We start from the raw sequence: 25,663 nt of genomic DNA on the forward strand, positions 1-25,663 counted from the left end.
GAGCATGTCTGTATACTATACTATTAGTAATATACATCTATTTCAGTTGCTTTATTAATGTGTATCTGTAATAAAACAAAATAAAACTAAATCTGTGAAAAATAAAATGAAATATAAAAAATAAAAATAATTTCATGGGACTCTAAGTATGAGTTAAAATTGTGCAAGACTTGTATAAGACAACTCTGGTTCCTAATCAGTATTGTTGATGCCCCTGTAAGCTTTATTTCCATTCTTCAATAATACAGTCATTATTGTATGGTGATATTCTGCTACTAAATACACAGAATGAAAACTGTGAGATCAGGGATGCTCAGTAAATATTTTAGGGCCACGAAATGTGTGTACTGGTGTTAATGTCACTGGGTTTATATGTGTGAGCCTACAAGTCTTAATGATCTCATCGCTGTTTTCTTGCTATCCCTCACTAGGGGATACATAGTGGAGGAGGGTATGTATGCCACATATAACTGGAGAACCACTTGTCCCATTGTGATGAAACTTGAGTTATTAAATATGTCATAATCTTGGGACGCATGGAGGCTGTCTGTATGTTTGACCATCTTCTAACATGTGCATATATCTAGTTAATTGTTACCAAATCACAATTTCTCTAGATGTGATCAGACTTGCCAGGATCATCTTTAGCACAAGTTACTGAGTATCGTAATCTGGCGATGTATGGAGGCTGCTGCCTTGTTTGTTTTTTTTGTCAAACTTACAGAACTGCTTGTCCTTCTAAGATGGAAAACAGGTGTGCATGGAGGCACTTGGTCTCTCCATCAGTATCTGAGAGTGTATCTTGAAAAGTGGTTATTTAATTGTGGACTTATGTTAGCGCAAGCTATTGAGACAGTCAGAATCTGGCAGAATATGAAGGAATCTGTCTGTCTGTATGTCAGAATTTACATGTGATCAGCTAGTTTTTTTCTTTGTTTTGCCGGTAATGCACAGCTGAGCACTAGATGGTGCTGACACTTACTATTATGAGGACACTGTGGCTGATCTAGCCTACATTACAAATGTCTATGACAGGCAACTTTATATAAAAATCTATATTTGAAAAATCACAGTCAGAAAACATCATGAAAAGACATGGGTACAAAAAAGTAATTTGAAAATGTAATTAGTAGCTTCATTTTCTTTTTTTTCTGTCCTCTTCTATCTTTAAGTTGTTTGCAATCATTGTGAGTGGTCTGTCTTGCAATCACAGTGTTTTGTGTTTTTTTTTGTGCAAGGTGTTTTAGCTAGACCTAGATCACCCAAAGTGTCTTTATATCAGTAAGAACCAGCAACCTCTGTGCAGCCTTACTACATTATATCTATGGTAGGCAACTGGAACTAAGAGTAGCTTCTCTACTCAAGTCGAAACACCTTATCAGAGTATAATATATATATATAAAAAACTTTTTAGTAATTATAATAAGGCATCATAGAAAGCATAGGGACAATAAGAAAAAACAAAGAAAATGAAATTTGAAGCTACTTTCTATTTAATCCAAATCAAGCTTTCACAACGATGAACATATGTAAAGTGTGTCGCTTTATATAGGCAACAAACATGCATTTAACAGCACTTGTGTATGTGACACGCTAGCAGTGTGTGCGCCCCAGTCTCCCATGATGTCAATCCCCGCCCCCCCCCTCTCCTCTCTCCCTCACTGCTGCATTGATACTGCTGCTTCTCCCAGTGATGATGTCACTGCCTCACTACAGCTCAGCATCCCTGCCTGAATCCAACAGCAGAGCCATTTTGCCTTTGGATTGGAGAACATAAGGGCAACTTGATCTCATCCCCCCAGCAATTCATTCTCAGCCAGACCAGAGAACACATCCAGTTACAAAATCTCCGCAAGGGTACATTGTGGGTGCTGTCTGTCTGTCTGTCTGTCTGTGGGGGGGTTGCTGTCATTCTTAGCTGCCCATTCAGGAGCTGTCATTTACTCAGAAACTGTCAACCAGGAACAAGCAACAACATAGAGAACGACATACAGGAGCTAAAACAAAAAGCTATTGGGTTTCACAGGCACAAAAAGGTAAGCATTTTGATCCCCATTTCAGAGGAGATTTTTTATGTTTGGGATGGGCAGGGGTGCTGCAGTTCTCTTGGGGTTTGTTTATGCGTAAAAGGCAGTGAAACCTAAGATAATGTATGTAAAATGACCAACAATTAACCTTTATCTTAATCCTGAGTTAACAAGCATTAATTGCAAAGTGCACTGTCATTGAGAATTAGGGGAAAACAACACTTGGCAAATTCAGTTGTTTTGCTAAGAAAAAGATGTCAGTCTCTGGTTTAAAAACGTGCATGTTAAGATACACTGTGTGTATATGTACCTATCTATATATACATTATTATTATTATTATTATTATTATTATTATTATTAACAGAAACCACACAAATGTATCCGTTTTAATGACCTGAATACATCGTGTGATGTAATTTTAAAAATAATGTAATTACATTGCTATTTATTTATGTATTTTTTAATCGCAGCATCTCTGATAAACAGAAGCATTGTTCGGTGCTTGGGTGAGTGCGGATGATGCGGTTGCTATATTTAATTCAGCCCACTTCAAAATGGTGGTGGTGGCACTTGCATTACTAGAATGAGAGACCGGTGAAGGGGCATCCTGATGTAAAACCACAGACTAGTGGTTCTTTTCTTAAATACAAACCGGGGTCATTTATTTCATTTATGTTTTGTTGCCGTGTAATTGATTCAGATTAAAATGCATAAAATCGCCATTTTAATTTTTTATTAACAGTTGTTTTGTTACATTTAACGTTTGAGGTTTCAGTCCCCCGCCCCCACTCCCTCAAAAAAACTGCGTTTTATAAAGACTAGACATACCCAACCCTTTAGTCAAACTCAAAACCCAATTTTAAAACGACATCAGGTCATGCGACTTCATCTAGACTAGATGAATTATATATTTTTTTTCCATGTAGGAAACATATATTGATATACAATTTAAATACATAATTAGAAAATAAAATCGCTGGACAGGAAGGGTAACAAATACAAATAAACCATCAAAAATGATCACATACAGCCCTATCGTAATTTGACTGATGAAACTGGACAGACTATTAAATTAGCACTATTTTAACCGCAGTGCACATACGATGATGGGTTTACATGTGGATTAAAATAATTAATATATATATATATATATATATATATATATATATATATATATATATATATATATATATATATATATATATATATATACACACACACACACGAATGATTTCGCCGTTTTTTGTAACCACTTTTGTTTTTTGATTAGCTGTATTTTCTTATGCCCGTGTCAGATTTAATTCAATGTTATCTAATTTATCAGTTTCAATTCGACCCCATCCCGTGCGTCTGTTTGTTTTCCACAGCAGGTGCCTCTCATAATAAACCCCATCTGCGCGTGCTGCAGGAAGACCCACCCATGAAACCAGACACCAGGTCAATACGGAGTTAGAACAGGGAGGTGGGGAAGAAGCCATTTGCATGCAGACAACACACAAACTACATTATTCTAATAATACTGAACAAAATAAACGAAAAACAAGGCTAGGCAGAGAAGGGAATGGATACATATGAAGACCAACCTTTTCAGACAGACGTACAAAGAGGAAGAGATGAGTAATAATAAAGAAAACCCAACAATAATAATAAAAAAAAATGACAGGCAAGGAAGACTGGATGACACACCCAGTTCAGCTAAACACACATATGAACAAAGATACAATTATTTAAAATGGTTCATTTTGTTGTATTCCTCTTAAGTAAATAAATGACATGAGTTGTGCTGTGCAGAATCAATTCTGATTCCAAGTGGATAGGGCATTTTAAAAATCAGGCCGAGCTGTCATTAGTTATTACTTATTTGCATTGTAAACAGCGCAATAAAATGGAACATTATTCAGCAGAAATTATATACTTATAATTTTTCAGGCCATGTATTGATTTGATAATACAGTATGAATGAGCATAGAAGGAAAGGGAGGGAGAGAGAAACACTTGCTTTCCCTCAGTAAAGATGAGGTTGGTATATTTGAAGGATACAGCACCACAACAACCCCAAATGCAGTCCTTAAATGTAAATAGATCTGTTCTGGTGCCAAGCAGTATGACAGTGCTGTATTGCACACAGCCCTAACCTTTCCACTTGTGTGGGGGACAGTTCAAGGTCTTGAGAAAAGGGAAATTAAATGAAACTGAATGAATCAAAATAGCTTTTATGTTATAGATACATTAAGTGGAGAGCAAACTATATCTGGTTTGAATTGCATTCCTCTGGTTTGCCTACATGAGTCATTTAGTTTCCTGAGTGTGTCTCCAGCAGAAACGTTGACATTTTACCATCATTGGTCTGTGACAAGTCTCTCTCACTAAAGGTCTCAAAACCAACATTTTGGGTGGGGCTCCTTAGTCCGGATGCCAGATATCATGGGGGACCTTGAGGAACCCCCATCCCAGCTTAAAATGTATACTGGGCTTGTGAAACAGACATGCTGTCTTTTACAAATGTATGCTTGCCAATTTCAAAGTGTGTATTTGTGCATCACATGATAATTCTTTTTTTTTTTTCAGCACAAACTGTAAGATGTTGGATAATTATATTTTGTATTATTCATTCGAAAAACGAAACACAAAGTGAACCCTTTTACAAAGCTTTGCAAGTTTCTGATAATTGTCTATTGACACCACTCTTTTTTAACTCTCAAATCCCTCAATAGGTAATTGCTCCCTCTTCAAAAATAGAAAAACAGTTCAAAATGTACACTTCTAACATTTTTTGTTCATCAGTCGTATTTTGACTACATTTCCATGACATGCTCTTAACTCAGAAGCAGAAAGAACTGATTTATATTGATGATGATTCAAACCTTACTTGAGCATAGCCAGAAACAAAAAAAGGTGTAACGGTTTTCCTGCTCTTACACTGATCCACTCCCTAGATTACGAACATCGTATTACTTAAACCTTCTCTGTTTGATCGGATGTTCCAGATTTAAGAAATGAGATCACATCTTGCAGAAGATGAGATGCAGTATCTAGATTACGGTGGTAGTAGTTGCTTCCACTACGTTTTTTCAGCTGGTTTTGATGGGAGCTAAAGGAGGTCAGTGACTTGGCCTCAATATCTGACAGTGAAACCTTCCACCTGCTGTCACATAGTCCAGGAAGCATTCAATTATTGCCCTACAGACCACTTTGACTTCCAGCTCCACTGCTGTTACTGAGAGTTAAAGCCATCTACCATGTGTGTGATGCACAGGGCCTTCGGAAACACACTGCATTGTAAAATGGGTCCATCGGATATTTTGAAATCAACAGCACAACATACAGAAGCTCATTGGAGTTCACCAACTGGTCTTTGAATGAAGAATATGTTATGTTTTATAGCTGGTGTTTAACAAAATAGACAATCATTAAATAATGTGTGGATCTTATCATGCATCATACAAGTAGTCGATCAGGACCATCACATGTATCGTGATATATACTGAATTGCAACCAGAATATGTCTTGTATTGTGACATTAGTGTATCATTCCACCCCTATTGATAATTATTATACAATGACAAGGGTTGTCCTATTCATTTCAAAGGCTATGTGATGTTATAGCCGTGGCTATATCAGGACATTGCCATGGTTCTCTTTAGGACATTTTTTGTGTGTTTAATTTCAAAGTACCTCATAGCCATTATGTAATTGCAGAGATTGGGTATCTCATTATTACTTTGGATTTGGATTTGGCATGTCTTTGTCACTAATCAGTCTGCCCTCGTCCTCCCTGCTCCAGGTACTTGAAGGTTGCTCAGGCCGTCGCTGTTCGGTGAGCTCCCAGCACGATGGCAGCAGCGTCGGTGAAGGTGGCGGTGAGGGTCCGCCCCTTCAATTCCAGGGAGATCAGCAAAGATTCCAAGTGCATTATACAGATGACAGGAAACACTACCAGTGAGTACCTCTCCAGGGGCCTTCGCCTATCCCAGCACTGAGGGGCTCCTGTTGTATTAACTCATTTATTGTGCAGTTAGTTCATTTGTTTGCATATTATATTTTCACTTCTTGTTCATGGGCTTGGTAACTTTCTATTCTCAAAAATATACATGATATTTGTTATTACTATGTGTAGTTCCATTTGTTAAATATGTTACTTTTTTTTATCAGATATTGTTTGACAGCACCTTCAATATTGTATGCTTGACTGCAATAGACTTTTCTATTATGGTGTTGGTTTATGGTTGGTCACTGGAGCTCCACGCTTTTAGTAATTTGGTCTTTAATGTGAATTGTCTGTAAATATTCTAGCTTTTTTTTACTTTTAATTTGTTTAATAGGTCTGGATGACGTAATACATCTGGACTTTCAAATAGCCTTTGGCAAAGTCCAAAAGGGATTTAGACAACCTACAGAATAGGGCAGAAACATTACAGAAAGTACATTGTAGTGTTAGTGAGAGTCCTGTGAAGAGCAACTAGGCTAATCCCATGGCTAAAAGATGTGAGTTATGAAGACAGTTTGAGGGAATAAAACCTGAAACATAGAACAGTTAGGGGGGACCCTAAGCTGGAAACTAATAATGAATTATTAGCCGAAATGATTATCAGTGTTTTCACAATGGTCTAAATGTCTTGTACAGACAACAATCACCCATAGGCTCCATTACACGTCCTGTCATTGGTTCGTGCACTTTGTGATTTTGTGTGCATCACATCATTGTAGAGCACATACTTGCCTAATAGGCATGCAGTGCAATCCATCTGGCTTCTTTGCATGAGACTGGGCGTTTATATAGCTGGGATTGTATGAAGTATGTGCTGACCCCACGCCAGGCTTGGTGGCCATTTCAATGTGCATTTTAAAAGGTTTAGGTCAGGGATAGACAATTATTTTATGTCAAGAACACATGGAAGGTTGCTCCTAGATGTATTGGCAGTGTGTTCAACATATTAGCATTGTTGCTTTATTAAACAGAGAAGGACCTTACAGTAAATGTCATACTGATTGTGCATGCTTTACAATTTAAAAGGGAGCATCGTTAGATATTGTAGTGTGCAAGAACTCTACAAAGCTCATTTGCATTTATTTTAAACAGAGCTCCCCCTCTTTCCTGTATAACCAGTGTTCTGTGTAAAGTAACAGCTCTCATTTCTGACATACTGTAAGACAGAGGAGTCTCAGCTCAGTTTATTTATGTCTGAGGAGAATGAGACTAGGAGTATAGGTAGGAGGTATATATACTGTATATATTATATTATATATTTGACTGTTCCTCTCTGGCTGTGAGGAAATGGGAAATGACTCTGTTGGGGTAGGATTGCAACCCTGTGGCTCCTTAGTGTATAAGATGGAGACATATTTTCAATTATAAATGAAGCTAGTTAAATATTCACTATTTGGCCTAATTTAGATGTATTCTTTATCCACCCACCCCTCCACCCCCTGCTTCTCAAGGCTTAGGAGGAACTATTTTTATTTTAAATATTTTGTTTAAGGTGTTGCGTTCTTAATGTGGTCTCTGAGTAAGTTAATTTCTTTGTACAGAAATTTGCATTTATTTTCCAGACACTCCTGTTGTAAGTTGTTATATTAAAGTTGCTAATGAAATGTAACCGTTGCCATGGAATATGAAGTGTAATATGAAAATAATGTAAATATACATATTTTGTATCACTTACAATGAAATACTGCAAGTGTTGCCTTATTGACGCACTACCTGTTACACTGCATTTAGGAACCTGGCAGCCTTGAACACACTGCATAGAGCGACACGATTTCTTTAGAATGTCTTTAACGAAAACAACACCAGCTGCATCAAAGATTGAAAATATTTCTGCTAAAGATCACTATGTCCAGTACTAGAAGGGGACATTTAACGTGTCTGTTGTTATTTTTACATTTATTTATGATTTTATTTTGTTTGATAATTCACAGATGGTGAAAATAGAATGTCTTTAAAAGGTGGACATAAAAAATGAAATATTCTACAATTTAGCATTTACTGTTTTTCAGGTAAGCATTTAAATATTTAGGAACATTTGTCGTATAACTCTAGAGAACATTTTTGATATTTTTTTCTGCTGTAATAAATATTATGTTTAATTGATAACATCTTGAAATACTGTACTTATTTTTAGACAGTGAAATGCAGTGAAATTAGTTGTAAAATTCTTTACTGTGAAAAAAATACAGCTCTACTCATAGTTTATTGAGCAAACACAAGACACATAATTGACAAAGTGATTGTTTTGGATTGGAAAATATAATCTTTCTTTCAGATTTTTTTTTTTTTAATTTTTAAATAAGCATACATAAAACAGTATTTTTTGGTCTTAATATTTCTTTCTTACAAAAGTGCATACTAATCTTTTTACTTCCAAGTTATGTATTATCTGCATGGAATAAATAGGCATTTGTTATCACTGATAATTACATCAATATGCTTATTATACGCTACAGCCCACTGAAGAAGACACTGGTAAAAATGTTTGTCTACTTCTATGTTTTACCTTTATGTTAGAGTTTTGTGAAGTTTTTGATGAAAATATATTTAACCTACCATGGTGTAAAAATAAAAAAAAACTGTACATTTTCCCAAATTGGATAACATTTAGAACCTCATATTAGGTTTGCAATGTGCCACTTTGGCTCAATTTTTCTGGAGGAACATGAGGAGGACTTAATGGGTAGGGGGTGATCTTATGCAGAAAAGTCTACTTCCCATAATGGCCAGGCCAATCTAGGCTGTTCCTTGTGAAGCATCAGTGAGTTGTGTAGTCTTAGATACATAAGCACCTACCACACAAGGTCCTAATATTAGCACACTGAAACGTCAGATCTGTTGTAAATTCTGAGAGGTGGTTGCATCACATCAGAAGACCAATTAGGATTTGTTGCAAAATGGCAACTGGCTGCAAAATGGCTCTTGCAGAAATAGCAGGTCTGGTTTCCACCTTCTCAACCACCTGCTGGCTGGGTATCTGACCTGAAACCTGAGCCTCTAACACCTTTTTTTTTTTTAAAGATGCCATAACTTGCTGTTTAAAGTAGCTACAAATATCAATTTAACTGTTTTTTTAAAAAAAATATTCCATTAATCTTTTAGTTTATTGATTTATATGGATAAAGTACTTTTAATGTTTTAAACATCCCAGCTCTAACATCTTAGCTGACGTTACTTCCAGAATGCTTTTCAGAGTTTTCCTAGTTCCAGTACAGATGTACGACGTGGTCTCCATGGCTACCACTAGAGTCCCTGTACTCGGCTAGTAATTACAAGCAAGCAATTTGTATTGTAGAAAAATGTGTACAATTCCATTGCTTAGGTTGAGCTGTTTTGGTGTAGTGTACAAAGTCAAGTTTATGTTTTGTAATAGCACTGCCTTATAATTGAACTTATACGGCTGGTTTCACAGACCCCGATTTGCACAAATATTGCACTACTTTACCTAAAATAACATTAGTTTGTGTTATATTAGTGCTAATTGGGGTCTGTGAAACCAGCCCTTAGTGTTTTATATAGGGTTATAGTATGGTCAAGCGTGAACAGGGTCTGACTTATAGGGGGATGGGGAAAGGTTTTATTCTGAAGGAGAAGCAAAATGACAAATGTTTTCATTGGTTGAGCTGGGGAGGGGGTGGGCCTTACTGTACACATATTCTTACATTTGGAAAAATAAAGGCAGTTATGGTTTTTTAGGATTATTTATTTTTAATATACAGAATTATTCAATGTTTCCATACTATTCGTATAAAACATGCCAAGCACATCGTCGGGGTCATTATCTATACTAAAACCAAGTCAGAAAAAAAGAAACTAAAAATCTCAAACAGATTCTGTCTAGACATCCATCTGCTGTGGAATAACACGGAAAACGCATATATTCTATGATAACACAGAAAAAAGCGGATTTTCTATGTTTTCAGAGATTTTTTAGTTTTACACTTGGGGAGGGGCAAAAATCATGCAAGTTTTTTGTTTGTTTGATAATAACCAAATCAATACACGTATAATATGTAAACATTAATGTGCTGTACACTCGTAGGTAGACCACTGTAGAACACATAGGAAACGCTAAACATAAACTGAATGCAAGGAAACGTAAATAAGATGAGGCTGAAACAGCAGAGCCATCGAAAACACTGAAACAAACCACTGCGTTTGGATCATTTCAGCGTCTTACAATTGCCAAAGAACAGTGTGAAACTGCTGTTTCAGATTTTGTTAAAATGTGTGTAAAAGCCGGCATTCCTCTGTACAAAGTGGATCAACCGGCACTTCGAGATTTTTTCAGCAAGCACATTAGGGAGGTGGTGCCATTCCAAAGTCAGACTAATTGGTTGAACTACCTTAGTTCAGAGTTGAACTAACATGAATATTTGTAATATTTTAAGAAAACTAATTTTTACACTTTTGTTTTACTCGCGGAATAACGCAGTTTTTTTTTTTTTTTTTAATCGAAGAATTTCATTTTTTTTATTGCGGAAAACTAGGATCCCTGGTTATTACACATACTCTGCAGTAAATATTACATGTAATATTACTTTAAAAGTGGTGTCACAATAAAACAAATTCAATTGACGTGTCTAAGTAAATAAATGCATAGCAACGAACAAAGTGACATTTCTGAGGGGGTCAAAGTTTCCTGCAAACTACGGGATGCTAGAGGTAACCATGGAGCCTGGCCTCATGCCAGTACTGGAACTATTATAGGTGCTTAAAATCATTCTGGAGGTTCCAGCAAATAAGAGCTGGAGCTGGGCAGTTCAAAACGTTAAAATGAAACTAAATATTTGAGCAACTGCACTCAGAATGACTGAAAATATCATGTAAAAAATATATATATAAGGGAGCATAAAACAATGTTAAAATGTTGTTTGAAAGTATCTGACCTGTCCTGGATCTCTTTTTCTAATAAATGCTACTTTTTATTTGAGCACACTCAAGGTCATAGCAATGCTGTCCTATAAAAGGAGATGAAATGCTCAACAATCAGTCTCTGTCGAGTGCAACCATGCTTACCTTTCATATTCGAATATATTGCGTGTAGGGTGTCTATTGTTGCAATTCTGGCTGCTCAAACTGTGAAATGGTGGGGGTTCTATTGAGAGATTCAAAACGTAATAATTGCATTATAAATCACAAAAACATAGATTATACTCTGGAACTACTATTAAATGTAAAAAATAAGTATTGCTGTATTTGAACTTTAGAATTGTGTCATGCTGCCTGTACCACGCACATCTGTACACAAGATAAGATGTCCTGGAGTTTTTCCTTCACTGTGATTTCTCATAAGTGATATACAGTACTATGTTATAGTAGCCATTGGTTTAGCCCATCTATTAAATGAGATCTTTGTTCTAATGCAGAAAAGCTTCCATAGTATAGAATAGCTGACCAACGCTTTAACCTTGTGTAGAAATTCAGGCTATGCTGACTATTGACATTGCATTTTGTGCTCCCCAGCCAAGGACTTTTGAAACCAGTGACGTCTAAAGCTTTTGAAATTATGAAGTTCTGTTTGATTAGTCTTACCTGCGACCTTCAATAATTCCATTGACCCGCATCAGCTAGCTAGAAGCATGTGAACAGCTATTTTTGATGTGACTTATAACACTAGCTAATCAGATGTAAGCTTGGACTTAGTCAGTATCCCTTGAAAAGTCTTTTTAAAACAGTTTTCTAAAAAGAAATGTTTGATTCTGTTTGTCTGGCTTTCTTTTACCTGATTGTTACCAATGATTCCAAATGTAACAGCAAATAAAGTGTAAGATCCACTTGAAATTCAGATTCCAATATAAACCTATATAGTTCTAAAAGCATCAATATGCAGAGCAGCAGGCTAATTTTACAGCTATAGTGCTATTTGTGTTAAAGGTGGAGGCATTTGTTTGTAAGGTATAAGTGCAGAACGTGTGCAGTTATACATGTGAACTATACATGCTTGCCTGTTATTGATACATGTATTGATGTTGCTGTGACTGCAGTACTTCAGGTATTTGGCGTCTTGTGTCTTTGAGCTTTTGGGTTATGTGCAACACTACATTGTGCTGCGGTAGAAACCAGGAACACTGCAAGCCTTCAGAGATTTTTCTGTGTGGACGTTTGAACTTTAATTTATTTATTTGGCAGATGCCTTTGAACTGTGACAAAATGGATCATTTTCAACTAGTGTAGCATTCTGCTGCCAGTTGGTCTCAGTTTGGTGTACTGGAAGTATTGCACACATGCAACATCATTTTCCCAGGAGGAAAATTCTGGCTCTTTTTCATGGCAGCAAACCAGGGCCCATTAGGGGCAGTATGTTCACACAAACTGAAAATGTGATACCAAGATATTAATTGTTTTCATGTACAGCGAATATATATTACTGCAGTGGAGGGCATATCTTGTAGAAATAGATTTTTTTTTTAATAGCCCATTGTAATTTTCAATGATAGTGACTTAATATTGTTAGGTACCAGGAGTCAGTGTTAGCTGACAAAGCAATTATGTGAGATTTTCTAGAACATAAGAACATAAGGACATAAGAACATAAGAAAGTTTACAAACGAGAGGAGGCCATTCAGCCCATCTTGCTCGTTTGGTTGTTAGTAGCTTATTGATCCCAGAATCTCATCAAGCAGCTTCTTGAAGGATCCCAGGGTATCAGCTTCAACAACATTACTGGGGAGTTGGTTCCAGACCCTCACAATTCTCTGTGTAAAAAAGTGTCTCCTATTTTCTGTTTGAATGCCCCTAAGTAAAAACTTCCACACAAAGGACCTAATTTGGAGGAATTGTGGCACAATTGTAACAGAAGACATTGTCTTTGCTGTTGTATTAATTTGTGCTCCACAGTGCTGTCACTAATTGGTTTGAGAAAAAAAAAAGTGTTGGCTTCTCCGGAGCAACTGGATACTGTTAAAGAAGACCAGTGTTGCACTAGCGATTGTGTTTCGCTAGTGATAAATACTGCAGTATTTTGAAACAAGTTTTGTTATATACAGATGGCTACATTGGAATGCATTCCCTGCATTGAATATTATTTTAATGTATATGAATGTAAATCCCAACAAATGTTTTGAATAATAAAGAGACTGAAGTCCCAGACCCCATGTGATCCCTACGAGGGGAGTTTTAATGCTTTTGTAAACGTGCTGTTGCCACAACTAGACCTATTTAGAAACCATTTCAGATGCTGACTTCATATTCCCTGCTGACTTCATATTCTCCACTTTGACCTGTGACCGGACTTTTTTTTTTGTACGATTTTGAGAGACTGTTTTCATGAAATGTATTCTGTGATTCTCTAGCTCAAAGTTCAATCCTGGGTATCGTACAAGAAAAGAAAAATCTTTTGTGTCTGCAATTTTGCAGAGCTACTGCAGCCACAGTGATGCAGTCTTCTGGTTTAGAAACCGTACAGTGCCTTCATCTATTGTGTTGGAGATGTCCACCTGTGACTTGTTGGCTACATAACATTACATAAGTTACATAAGTTACTCTTAAGTCATTAATAGAGCATATAGGGAAAACTATATATACATACTGGCATAATGATGATGATGATGATGGTGATGAAGATGCTTGTCAAAACGCTTCTACATAAAGTTTTGCATGACTGTTTTTGAAGTAAACCACCTCCAGCATTGCAACACCAGCTCATCATTAGTACAAACTGATAATGGTAAAAAAAAAAAAAAAAAATTATCATACACCCATAATCTAAACTGCTTGTGTAAGAACTTGAATGGATTGTCGACATTGGGTGAGTGGGTTATAAATGCATTATTCAGTAAAGCGCATGTTGTCAAGTTGGTACTGTAGCAAAAAACGTGTTGCGAACCTATATAAACAATAATAACAGCCAGATGCTGAAACTAATGCAATTGACGTTTCTAAGTATTACTTAAATAACCCCCCTCTTTTGAAAAACAAAGCAAGAGGTCAAACTAAAGGGCCACTACTGGTAGCCATACCTGGAATGAGGAAGTGCAGTAGAAAAAAGTCATTCAGGCAACATTGGATAAATTGCTAAGCTTGCCAAAACAGTTCAAAGCACTGTGTCTGGTGGTACTAAAACAATCAATAAAACTCAAAAAGATGTACATTACACCCAGCTATCTCTCCGACTACTAGTCCTTGAACCCAGACCACAGAGAAGTTATCAGGGGATAGACTCACAAGGCCCCCATTCCAGAAATCAGGTCTAAAATAGCAAGTATCACCCGTGGACAAATCTGTGGTTATTGCAAACTAGTTGCAAATAGCTCTTTGTATAGAGACAATACCATTCTTTCCTGTATTGTCCTAGCGCGCCTGCTTTAGTTCACAGATCTCAATCACTTTGTTCCGGGCACAAATCCAGGAACCCTTTGTTAGGAGTATCATCATTGACCAAAGTCCTGCTGACATATCCACACTCTCTGCTCCTCGATGCTATTGAAGGGAGCCAGTCATGCATAAAAGCTTGACTGACAAAATACTGTCCCTTCCCAAATCTTTTGGACTGGAGGAAATACAGAGGTGCTCTTTCCTCTCCCTGGTCAGTGAGGAAGGTGCTCTTTCCTGTCCCTGGTCAGTGAGGAAGGGCAGTTTCTCATAAGTTGCTTTATCTTAATGCTCTATTCTTCTGATCCCGGCTGATGAAGTCATTACCTCTATTTGTTATGGTGACTGCAGTGATTCATGGTTGAGCTGTAAAGTGAATGATAGAAACAACTCAGACCATTATTTATCATTAGGGAGTGTCAAATTGCTTCTTTCTCTGTATGGAAATAATGAACCAATTCTGGGAAGCAACGCTTTTATATATACAGTACTTAGAAACCAGGAGACTAATCACGAGATCTCAGGTATGATTATCCCTTACTAGGGATCCTAGGAAATTGTAATATTGTGGATACACCCTTATATTTTAAAAACATGTATCCCCCCTTTTCCCCAAAGTTTGAAAGTCACTTAAAAAAATGATGAAGACTGATGATCTAGCCAATCGCTTGTTTTCCCCCGATGAACCTCAGCAGAGGACGTTTGCAAGCTACTGAACTCTGGAGGCAAGAGTGGATCATGACTGGTCTCTGCCAGACGTAGCCGGTGCTTAACCAGTAGGGGTCACTGTTGTGAACCAAAACCAGACCATTTCCCTCCCTAGCCTACATTTCAAATGCCAATACAGCGCTCCACACAAATCTCAAGTCAAGACCAGAAAGTGCGAACAGGATTTGGTCCATAACCTAGACTACAGTATCTCCAGTTCTGAATCCAATGATGGTCTTCAAGTATTGAACAGTTTAAACTAATCTGTTAAGGAGATTTGCAAAAAATATCCCTTAGACTTGTGCAAAAAGATCAAACATGCTTTTTCCAAATCATCTAGAAACTGTGATAAACCCAAACCCAAAACTTTAATAAAGATGCATCGAATACACATGAATTTGATTTCCCTAACAAGCCAAACATTTGTATAGAAATTACAAATTAATTGCATTACCAGCAGCTAAATTAAAACAAAGGGTGGATCTGAACAATGGTGAATCTAAAGTACCGCTATCCTCTTTCCTGTATATTATTACAGCTCTGTTTCCTTTACCTCCAGTGTTTCCCACTGCATCAGGAACAATTGACGTACACTGGTTTATTTTTACCTGAGTTTCCAAAGTGCCCTATGTATGTGGGAGTGCTTCTCCTGTTTCATGCACTTCACTTCAAAGGACCTGTAATGGATAGCCTCTGCTTATTCTGTAGATGTAGAGCTAATCCCCTCATGTCTCACCTGCTCTTTTCTGTTTTTGTGAAGACTGCGTGGTGGTGCACTGTTGAAATGATTTAATATTTTAATAAGTTGATGTAAACGTCCATGCAAGATTGTTTTTTCTTCATATGAATAATTTACTGTAAAAATCAGTGCCAGCTATTTCAACTGTTAATATCTATAAATCATTTGAGCCGTCTGAACAGGCACTGTCTCCTTCAGTACATTTTAGAGCGACAAGATAAGGTGAGACTAGAGGACCCGGTTGCCTAGCAACAGAGTGTCCTTGACAGACGACTCATGTTCTCCTGTTCCCTGAGGTCTGATGAACACCATTGGTTTCTGTTTTGTTATGGTGCTCTATTTTCAGTTTTTACAGTAGTGGATAAAAGTGTTTTTAGCTCCTTCCTGCTACTAGGTTAAATTAACTATACAATAAACTAATGCAATGGAATAACGACTACGAGTACGGAATGTGTTTGTGGTAAGGTCTGCAAGAACCCGCGTGGCCTGAAGATCCACCAGGCCAGGATGAAATGCGTGCAGGTGGTGCATGCGACACAGCGCACAGGAATCATTCCTGGTGAGACGCAGGAGGAGCCAGGCCCGGAGTCACCCCACAGTGCCTGGAACCTCCAAGTGAAGCAAGCTCCAACCTCACGCAGAGCATCGGAACAGCGGCGGGTCAAGTGGCCTCTAGCCAACAAGGAGAAAGAGTGGTTCCAGTTCGATGAAGATGCTGACACAGTCCTTGAAGTAACAGCCAAAGGTGAAGCAGACAGACGTCTCCAGACAATGACGACAATCATTGTTAGCCTGGCTGCAGAGAGGTTTGGCACGGAGGAGAAGAAAACAGTGAAGGCCCCATACAACATGAACAAGAGAGCGGCAAAGATCCACCAGATGAGGCAGGAGTTGAGGACCGTGAGACGACAGTTTAAGGAGGCGAGTGAGGAAGAGAGAGGAGCCCTGTTAGAGCTACGCAACATCATCAGAAAGAAGCTCATAACCTTGCGGAGAGCTGAGTGGCATAGAAGGCGCAGGAAAGAGAGGGCCAGGAAGCGGGCTGCCTTTTTAGCAAATCCATTTGGATTCACCAAACAGCTGCTAGGGCCAAAGCGAAGTGGCCACCTTACCTGCTCCAAAGATGAGATCGACAACCATCTCCGTAGCACTTATAGCGACACGGCCAGAGAGCAAGAGCTGGAGCACTGCAAGGCCTGAAGCTACTACATCGGCTCTGGAGAATCTTGAAGGTGATCTGGAGGAGGGGCAAAGTCGCTCAACAGTGGAGATGTGCAGAAGGTGTATGGATTCCGAAGGAGGAGAACTCGAAGGACATCGATCAGTTCAGAACCATCTCGCTGCTCAGTGTTGAAGGAAAGATATTCTTCAGCGTTGTGGCCAGGCGTCTGACAGACTACCTCCTGAAGAATTTCTACATTGACACATCAGTCCAGAAAGGAGGGATCCCGAAGGTGCCAGGGTGCCTGGAGCACACAGGCGTGGTCACGCAGCTAATCAGGGAAGCCCGGGAGAACAGAGGAGACCTTGTTGTGCTGATCGGCACCATGTCCCAGGTAAGATCAGGGATCTCATACTGGACTACTACAACAGTTTCAGTTTGAGAGTCACCTCAGGGTCCATAACATCAGAATGGCACATGCTTGAGAAGGGAATCATCACTGGCTGCACCATTTCAGTGATCCTGTTCGCCCTTGCCATGAACATGCTGGTGAAGTCAGCTGAGGTGGAATGCAGAGGCCCGTTGACCAAGTCTAGTGTGCGACAACCTCCTATCAAAGCCTTTATGGACGGCCTGACCGTGACAACAACATCTGTCCCAGGAAGTAGGTGGATTCTGAAGGGATTGGAAAAGCTTGTCACCTGGGCACGGATGAGCTTCAAGCCAGCAAAGTCCAGATCCCTGGTGCTGAAGAGGGGGAAGACGGTGGACAAGTTCCGCTTCGCCATCGGAGACGCACAGATTCCATCCGTCACAGAGAAACCGGTAAAGAGTCTGGGCAAGATGTTTGACAGCAGCCTGAGGGATACAGCATCAATCCAGACGACCAACCAGGAGCTGGAAGCGTGGTTGGCTGTAGTGGACAAGTCAGGTCTACCTGGTAAGTTCAAGGCCTGGATATACCAACATGGTGTCCTCCCACGGATCCTCTGGCCCCTCCTCATTTACGAGGTCCCGATTTCCATAGTCGAGGGATTCGAGAGAAGGGTCAGTAGCTACCTTCGCAAGTGGCTGGGATTACCGCGTAGCCTGAGCAGCATCGCCCTGTACGGTCAGAAGAACAAGCTAAAGCTACCCATCAGCAGCCTGATTGAGGAATTCATGGTGACCCGTACAAGGGAGGTGCTGCAATACAGGGAGTCAAGCGACCCAAAAGTCTCCCAAGCCGGTATAGAGGTGAGGACAGGGAGAAAGTGGAGGGCTCAGGATGCAGTGGAGCAGGCTGTGTCACGGCTACGGCACAGCGTGCTGGTGGGTACGGTGACTCCCGGAAGAGCTGGCCTTGGTAGAATTATAACACCACGCTACGACAAGGCCCAAGGGAAAGACAGACGGAAGCTAGTGCAGCAGGAGGTGCGAGCAGCAGTCGAGGAGGAGTGAGCCAGCAGGATGGTTGGAATGCGGTAACAAGGAGCCTGGACAAGATGGGAGCAAGCGGTGGAGCGAAAGGTCACATGGTCTGAGCTTTGGAAGGCCGAGCCCCATCGCATCAAGTTCATGATCCAGGCAGTCTACGATGTTTTACCAAGCCCATCCAACCTGTTCTGCTGGGGCAAGGTCGATTCACCATCATGCCCTCTGTGCCTGAAGAGAGGAACCCTTGAGCACATCCTCAGCTGCTGCTCAAAAGCCCTAGGTGAAGGTCGCTATCGCTGGCGCCATGACCAGGTGCTCAGAGCCATAGCAGATGCCATCTGCAGTGGAATTCCGACCAGCGAAACAGGCCATCGCTTTTGTCAGAGCAGGGGAAAAGCCAACACCAGCTGCTAGAACTTCCACAGGTCTTCTCGCAACAGCTCAAGACTGGGAGTTGAAAGTTGACCTGGGAAAGCAGCTTAAGTTCCCAGACACCATCACAGTGATGACACTGAGGCCAGACATTGTGCTGCTTTCTGAAACCTCCAAGCAAGTAATTTTACTTGAGCTCACCGTCCCTTGGGAGGATCGCATTGAGGAGGCCAACGAAAGAAAGAGGGCAAAGTACGAGGACCTGGTGGAGCAGTGCCGCAGTCAGGGGTGGAGAGCAAGGTGTGAGCCCGTTGAAGTGGGCTGCAGAGGGTTCGCTGGACAATCCCTCTACAGGGCCTATAGCCTACTGGGCATCACAGGGGCCAACAGGAGGAAGGCCATTAAGACCGCCACAGAGGCAGCTGATAGAGCCTCTAGGTGGCTGTGGATCAAGAGGAATGACCCGTGGGTGAAGTAGACACGCTGCTTGGACACAAGTCGGGATTTGATCAACCCTGGCTGGGTCGCCTGGGCGAGGGTGTATGATGTTGAAAGACCCGAAACACCCGATGACCTCAGGTTACATCACTGATGATGTTTCCAAGTGCATCATAAGATGTGTATTTTAAATTAAACCAAGTGTGGCTGTGTATTTATGTTGAATATACTGTATACACTATATCCTGCCATAAACATATGTGACGTAGGGTAGATCATCTTTATATTAGTAAGCTCCAGTACCATTGAGTGCAAAGCAGTGTATTGCCAGCAATGCAAAAAGAAACTTGATTCAAGGCAGTATTTCGAAAGTAACGTTCTCTGTGAATTACGTCCATTTGGTTCACATAGTGTGTATTGCATACCCATAGACTTCTCATGTCTCTTATTTCACATGGGGAGTAAACACATTTCTATGTAAACTTGCCATGGTTCTTGAAATAAAATTATTGATTGTTTTAATATCTGAATAGCCCAAATTATTTATTTTTGGCATGGGGCCCCAAAGCGTAGCGAAAAACCATTACATAAATGTGTTTTAACACCAAGACGTATGTTCATGGATTTGTGTCTACAGTTCACAGGACATTGCAAAAGTAAGCTTCCAATGTTGTTCCAAATCATTATTACACATGGAGTTTGTACAAAAACGATTTATTCACTTACCTAAAAAGCCATGTTGAGAATAAATAGGTTATCTGCTGCGTTCGCTTAAGGTACTGAAAGTTGTTTTCTATATCGCTAAGAGTTTCCTCCAAAACCATGATCAAAATACAGTCCACACGAATGAAAATAACTGTATTACATTAAGTACATCTATTAATAAGACCATAAAACATTGTATTATTCATAATAAAGTTGTTTGATGTTTCAATATCTACAAATTCCACCATTCACATCAATTCATGATATATGTCTCAAATGTGCAGTTTTGAAAGAAACACATGTTTTAACAAACAGGTTAAAGAAATGTATTTGCAGCCATGCTTTTAGTCTTGGTCTTCCTGGGTCAATAACAAATCAGCTGCTTCCCCCATTGACTGACATGCTTTCAGCCAGTAACATGCCTTGACCCAGAACACACTGCTGAGGTGAAATGACCCAGGAATTGCAAGTGCAAACAGATAACCTGAGAACAAGGCATATACACTGAGAGCTTCCTTTAACCTAAAGACGTACCAGATATCATGTTTTAAACCGAAAACACGTGTTTGCTATAACATGTGTTTCTTTCAAAACTGCACACTTGTGACCAGTTTAGCTAATGGAAGTGCAAAACCGGTACAATTTCTGAAATTATTTTGTCATCTACAATATCTTTAGTACAAGGTATGCTGCTGAACCTGTGCATCCTTACCTGACTGCAGTGCTTTTGCTATCTTCTCTGGATCTGTCTCATGAGCTGTAGCCATTTGTTTCAGCTGTGAGAATCCACCTGCGTACAAAGCTCTTTTGTTTTTACTGGTGATGTGGGATATAAGGAATAATATTCTTATGACGCAGAGAGACTCTGGTACAACCGGTACCCTCTGGTGTCTCATATGTGCCTATGGCTGATGTCTGCCATCATTTAAGCATGATTAAGATCTTTCTATGCATTATTTAGTTAGTTTTCATTTTAATCAGTGAGTAAGCTGTTTAAATTTACATTTTTAATAAGAATTCTGCCTTATTCATTTTGATCCAGGCTTTCCCAGTATAATTTTCAGTGCGGCTGGGTAAGAAGGTTACATTGATTGTTATATTATATTTATTATATTATATTATATTATATAGGAGGCTGTGTGGTCCAGTGGTTAAAGAAAAGGGCATGTAATCAGGAGGTCCCTGGTTCAAATCCCACCTCAGCCACTGACTCGTTGTGTGACCCTGAGCAAGTCACTTAACCTCCTTGTGCTCCGTCTTTCGGGTGAGACGTAATTGTAAGTGACTCTGCAGCTGACGCCTTGGATAAAGGCGTCTGCTAAATAAACTAATAATAATAATAATAATAATATTTGAATTGCCTTATTGTAACTGCTGTCTGTTGTAGTTCTAATTCTTGCATGAATTGTCCTTTTTTATAATGCAGGGACCAAAACTGAGTGCAGTATTCTTCTGTAAATGCCATCACACCAGTGTGGTGCACAACTTTGAACCTTGATTTCCACTCTACACTTTTGACTATATTGCCAAGAATTGTGTTTTTTTTATCATTATTGATTGTTATGGGGTGCGATTTGTTGATGAATGCCCTCCAATCAGGTGAGGTAAAACCCTGATGAAGTTAAAAGTGGAGGAAACAAACTACAGTAGCGACTATAGTTATATACCATTTTTTTTTTCTTAGATTGTCTATTGTCTAAAAAATGTTAAAAAAAAAAATACTGTTGTGATCGAGACCTTATGATGGGCTTCCATCAGATAAATTTATTGGAGAATGATCAAAACGGTGTTATACTGTAAGTCGATACAGTAATTCTCATGTCTTAGCATGTGGCAGTCTCTGCGTTTTTTCCAAAGCCACTACCTACACTCGTCATTAGAGAACCTACGCACTCTGTTCTAGTTCCAGTGAGTACATGACACATGGTGGCTGAATTCACTCAGCGTTCAGCCACGCTTTACTGCAGTACTCGCTGATGTCATTTGCACATTATTTTGCCGTCTTATATTGACACACCTTGTTGACAGGATCCTCACTGTAACAGTGGCCGTGGCTTTTTAAATATAATTTTACAAGTAAGTAAGCCATTAACATTCCGTCATATGCTGTTGGGAAAGACGTTTTACAGAGGAAAGAGCCAGTTTATGTTTGTTTAATAGAGCTTTGCAAAATGGCTTTTGGTTCATTTAATTAACTCGTAAACAAAGTGCTTCAATATCAATTTCAATTTCATAGATTGTTCTTTTCAATCCTGAATATGTAAATGCTTACCTGATAAACAGTGGATGCTGAATTGTAGAATATTTTTTTTTTATGTCAACCTTTTAAAGACATTCTATTTTCACCATCAGTGAATTATCAAACAAATTTAAAAATAACAGCAGACCCGTGAAATGTCCAATCGCTGATGCAGCTGGTGTCTTTTTCGTAAACACATTTTAAAGAAATTGTGCAGCTCACTCAATTAGCGGAAGCAAACTAAATTGTCTGCCAGGTTCACAAATGCAATGCAACAGCTAGAGCATCAATAAGCAAACGTTGTCTGACCCCTTCATGACCGCTATCTGAGGCAAGAATGACACTGCAAATGACAATGAATCTTAGTTAATATCAGCCTTTGTGATGCCCAAGCGAAGCTTTATAAACATTTCACCAATTGATTTGGCACATACACAGGTTGTGTTTGCTGATGTCACATCTGGCTTTTGACACCTTCCCTCTGTTTCCTCTGCGTCTCATACGCCCCAGTCCTCAAGGGCACCTGGTCTTGATTTCAGGCCTCTGTTGCTAGGTGACCATAGATTCTTGCAAGAAGTGCTCATCATTTATTTAAGCCCCTAAGGGTAACAAGAGCCATTTCACACAGGCAGAAGGATCTGATTGCAGGAGATTTGTGTGTGTGTGTGCGTGTTTGTGTGTGTGTGTGTGTGTGTGTCTATGTCTGTGTGTGTGTGTGTGTGTATTTGCGTGCCAATATTAGGATAGTGGCAATATAATCTACTCTTCTCTCCAGGACTGAAGACGACAGGGTTGAGTTTTGGTGAGGGAGCAACGTGTGCTGTAAATATTCTACACAAAACAAAACAAGCAACCGATGAACATGGATTTTTTTTTTATGTTCTATGACAAATGTAGCAACTGTGCATATATTAAGTAATTTCTACTGATTTAATTCTGATTAAATGTTTGCTTCTAAGCAAGTGAACCTCACAGATTCTATAGAGGAAGGGTGTGAAGAAAGCAGAGCTCCACAAACAAAACAGGGCAAAGCTACCTTCTGTTTTAGCACTAATATCTTGTATTGTTCTGTGTGGAGCTTCTTGTGGAGAGACTGGCTTGAAAGATACTATATACAAGTGTGACTCTGTAAGCTGGTTTCACTGGGGTTTCTGGTGGCGACTGGAAGAGGGTGAAGCTGACACGGCTGTGAAAGGCTCCCCTTTGTAATGAATCTCACAGCCAAACCCCTGGGCCATTGTCTCTTTCAAAACCCAAAAGCGAACTAGATAAATAACATGACTGGCTGACTGCCATATTCTGAGTTGGACACTGAAGTCCTTTGTCTGCCCACAGAGAATATTTACCTATTTTATTATATAATTATAATGCATACAGACAAATTGAAGACTTGATGTTCTTATAATGAGTGTCTTTGGAAGGGAGAATGTAGTTTACTCACAGATTAACTATGAGCTGAAGATGTAAAGCATGTCATTGTGTTAACAGCTTTGAAATGCTTTTAGTGATTGTGTCATCTATAGTTGTAAAAATGCAGTCCATATACTCTATAATTACCTTTTCTAGTTTAGCTAAGGGGAGCTAATTTGCTGGGAACGGTATTTAAAAAGGAGACAATTATGCTGCATATATAATATGTATCTTATGCAACTTTGAATGTTTGAAAACCCAATAGCAATGTAAAGAATTTACTAACAAAGTGGTAAACATTCTTATAAATACTATTACAGCACAATTTAGAACTGAAAAGGTGCAAAAAAATGCTCTGAAACTCCACTTCATGTCTCCTCAATGTAGATTTCGAACCCCAATGACTGGTTCAGCACCCCAGACACTTTAAGCCAGTAATGTAGCTAAACCAGGACCCTTATCAGAGAACACTGTTGGAAATTAAGTGGAGAAAGATTTAGGCAGACAGAGGGAAGGAGACATTTCTTCACACAGAGTGGTGAGGGTGTGGAATAGGCTATTCAGTCATGTTGTTTATGCTGAATCACTGGGATCCTTTAAGACTCAACTTGGCAGTTTGGAGAACAATCAGCTACTTGGAACCGGACAAGCATAGATGGGCCGAATGGCCTCCTCTCGTTTGTAAATGTTCTTATGTTTGTATGTACTCAGATGCAGTAAGTGCTGGCAGGTTCTGTGGTTTGGTAGCCAGGATAGTTAGGAGATGTTGTGGGTGTGAACTGGTGCCAAGCCCGGCTCATTTGCTCCTCCATAAGAACATCTGGGAGGCTGGTTAGTGGTTTATGAGACCCAGCCAGCAATTGTGCCAACCATCTTACTGAACAACAGCCTGGATTTAAATCAGTTTAAATTATAATTTCCTGTTTGTGTCATTAAGGTTTAGTTTTTTCTTAAATGTTTGGCTGTGCATAATGGTTTACTATTAAAAAAAAAAACACTGACGGTAATCCATTGGAATAGGATACTCATAACTTCCATTTTACTGTTAACTGGTCTGTGTAAAGCTTTAAATATCTCAAAGTGATTTCTGGTCACACTTGATTAGCTGAAGGCATCAGGGCCCTTAGCGTTTGCATTGTATTTGAATGTTTCTTGATAGATTTTGAACCCAGTCCTATCTTTGTTTTTCTTCCAGCCATTCTCAACCCCAAACAGCCTAAAGAGAACAAGAGCTTCAACTTTGATTATTCTTACTGGTCCCACACCTCTGTGAGTAACCCTTCTTTAATACTGCTTATTTACTACTGTGAACATTGCCTTTTATGTGTACTAGAAAGCCATTTAGATTCAACATGGTTATTTGTATCTTTAAACTTACATAATTGGTACTGTATATATACAGACGTGCTCAAATTTGTTGGTACCCCTCCACAAAAAATGAAGAATGCACAATTTTCTCTGAAATAACTTGAAACTGACAAAAGTAATTGGCATCCACCATTGTTTATTCCATATTTAATAGAAATCAGACTTTGCTTTTGATTTTTTATTCAACATAATATTGTAAATAAGAAAACAAATGAAAATGGCATGGACAAAAATGATGGGACCGCTAACCTAATATTTTGTTGCACAACCTTTAGAGGCAATCACTGCAATCAAACGTTTTCTGTAGCTCTCAATGAGACTTCTGCACCTGTTAACAGGTAGTTTGGCCCACTCTTCCTGAGCAAACTGCTCCAGCTGTCTCAGGTTTGATGGGTGCCTTCTCCAGACTGCAAGTTTCAGCTCTTTCCATAGATGTTCGATAGGATTCAGATCAGGACTCATAGAAGGCCACTTCAGAATAGTCCAATGTTTTGTTCTTGTCCATTCTTGGGTGCTTTTAGCTGTGTGTTTTGGGTCATTATCCTGTTGGAGGACCCATGACCTGCGACTGAGACAGAGCTTTCTGACACTGGGCAGTACGTTTCGCTCCAGAATGCCTTGATAGTCTTGAGATTTCATTGTGCCCTGCACAGATTCAAGGCACTCTGTGCCAGGCGCAGCAAAGCAGCCCCAAAACATAACCGAGCCTCCTCCATGTTTCACCGTAGGTATGGTGTTCTTTTCTTTGAAAGCTTCATTTTTTCGTCTGTGAACATA

The 25,663-nt window shown here is 39.3% G+C and overlaps 1 protein-coding gene across 25 annotated transcripts in view; it reads left to right on the forward strand.

Moving 5' to 3' along the window:
- Window positions 1-1,709: 1,709 nt before the first annotated feature.
- Window positions 1,710-25,663, forward strand: part of kif1aa (kinesin family member 1Aa) — a 101,822-nt gene continuing 77,868 nt past the window's right edge. For 11 of the 25 annotated variants that reach the window (XM_034038405.3, XM_034038406.3, XM_034038408.3 and 8 more), the window contains exons 1-3: window positions 1,711-2,036; window positions 5,813-5,967; window positions 24,714-24,787. In XM_034038405.3, coding sequence (XP_033894296.3) covers window positions 5,862-5,967; window positions 24,714-24,787 — 180 coding nt within the window. In that variant the 5' untranslated portion in view covers window positions 1,711-2,036; window positions 5,813-5,861. Of the gene's footprint in view, window positions 2,037-5,812; window positions 5,968-24,713; window positions 24,788-25,663 lie in introns of all 25 variants that reach the window. The other 14 variants (XM_034038416.3, XM_034038417.3, XM_034038418.3 and 11 more) reach the window with 2 other exon arrangements.

The sequence above is a fragment of the Acipenser ruthenus genome, chromosome 17 (genome assembly GCF_902713425.1).
Source record: "Acipenser ruthenus chromosome 17, fAciRut3.2 maternal haplotype, whole genome shotgun sequence".
Lineage (NCBI taxonomy): Eukaryota > Metazoa > Chordata > Actinopteri > Acipenseriformes > Acipenseridae > Acipenser > Acipenser ruthenus.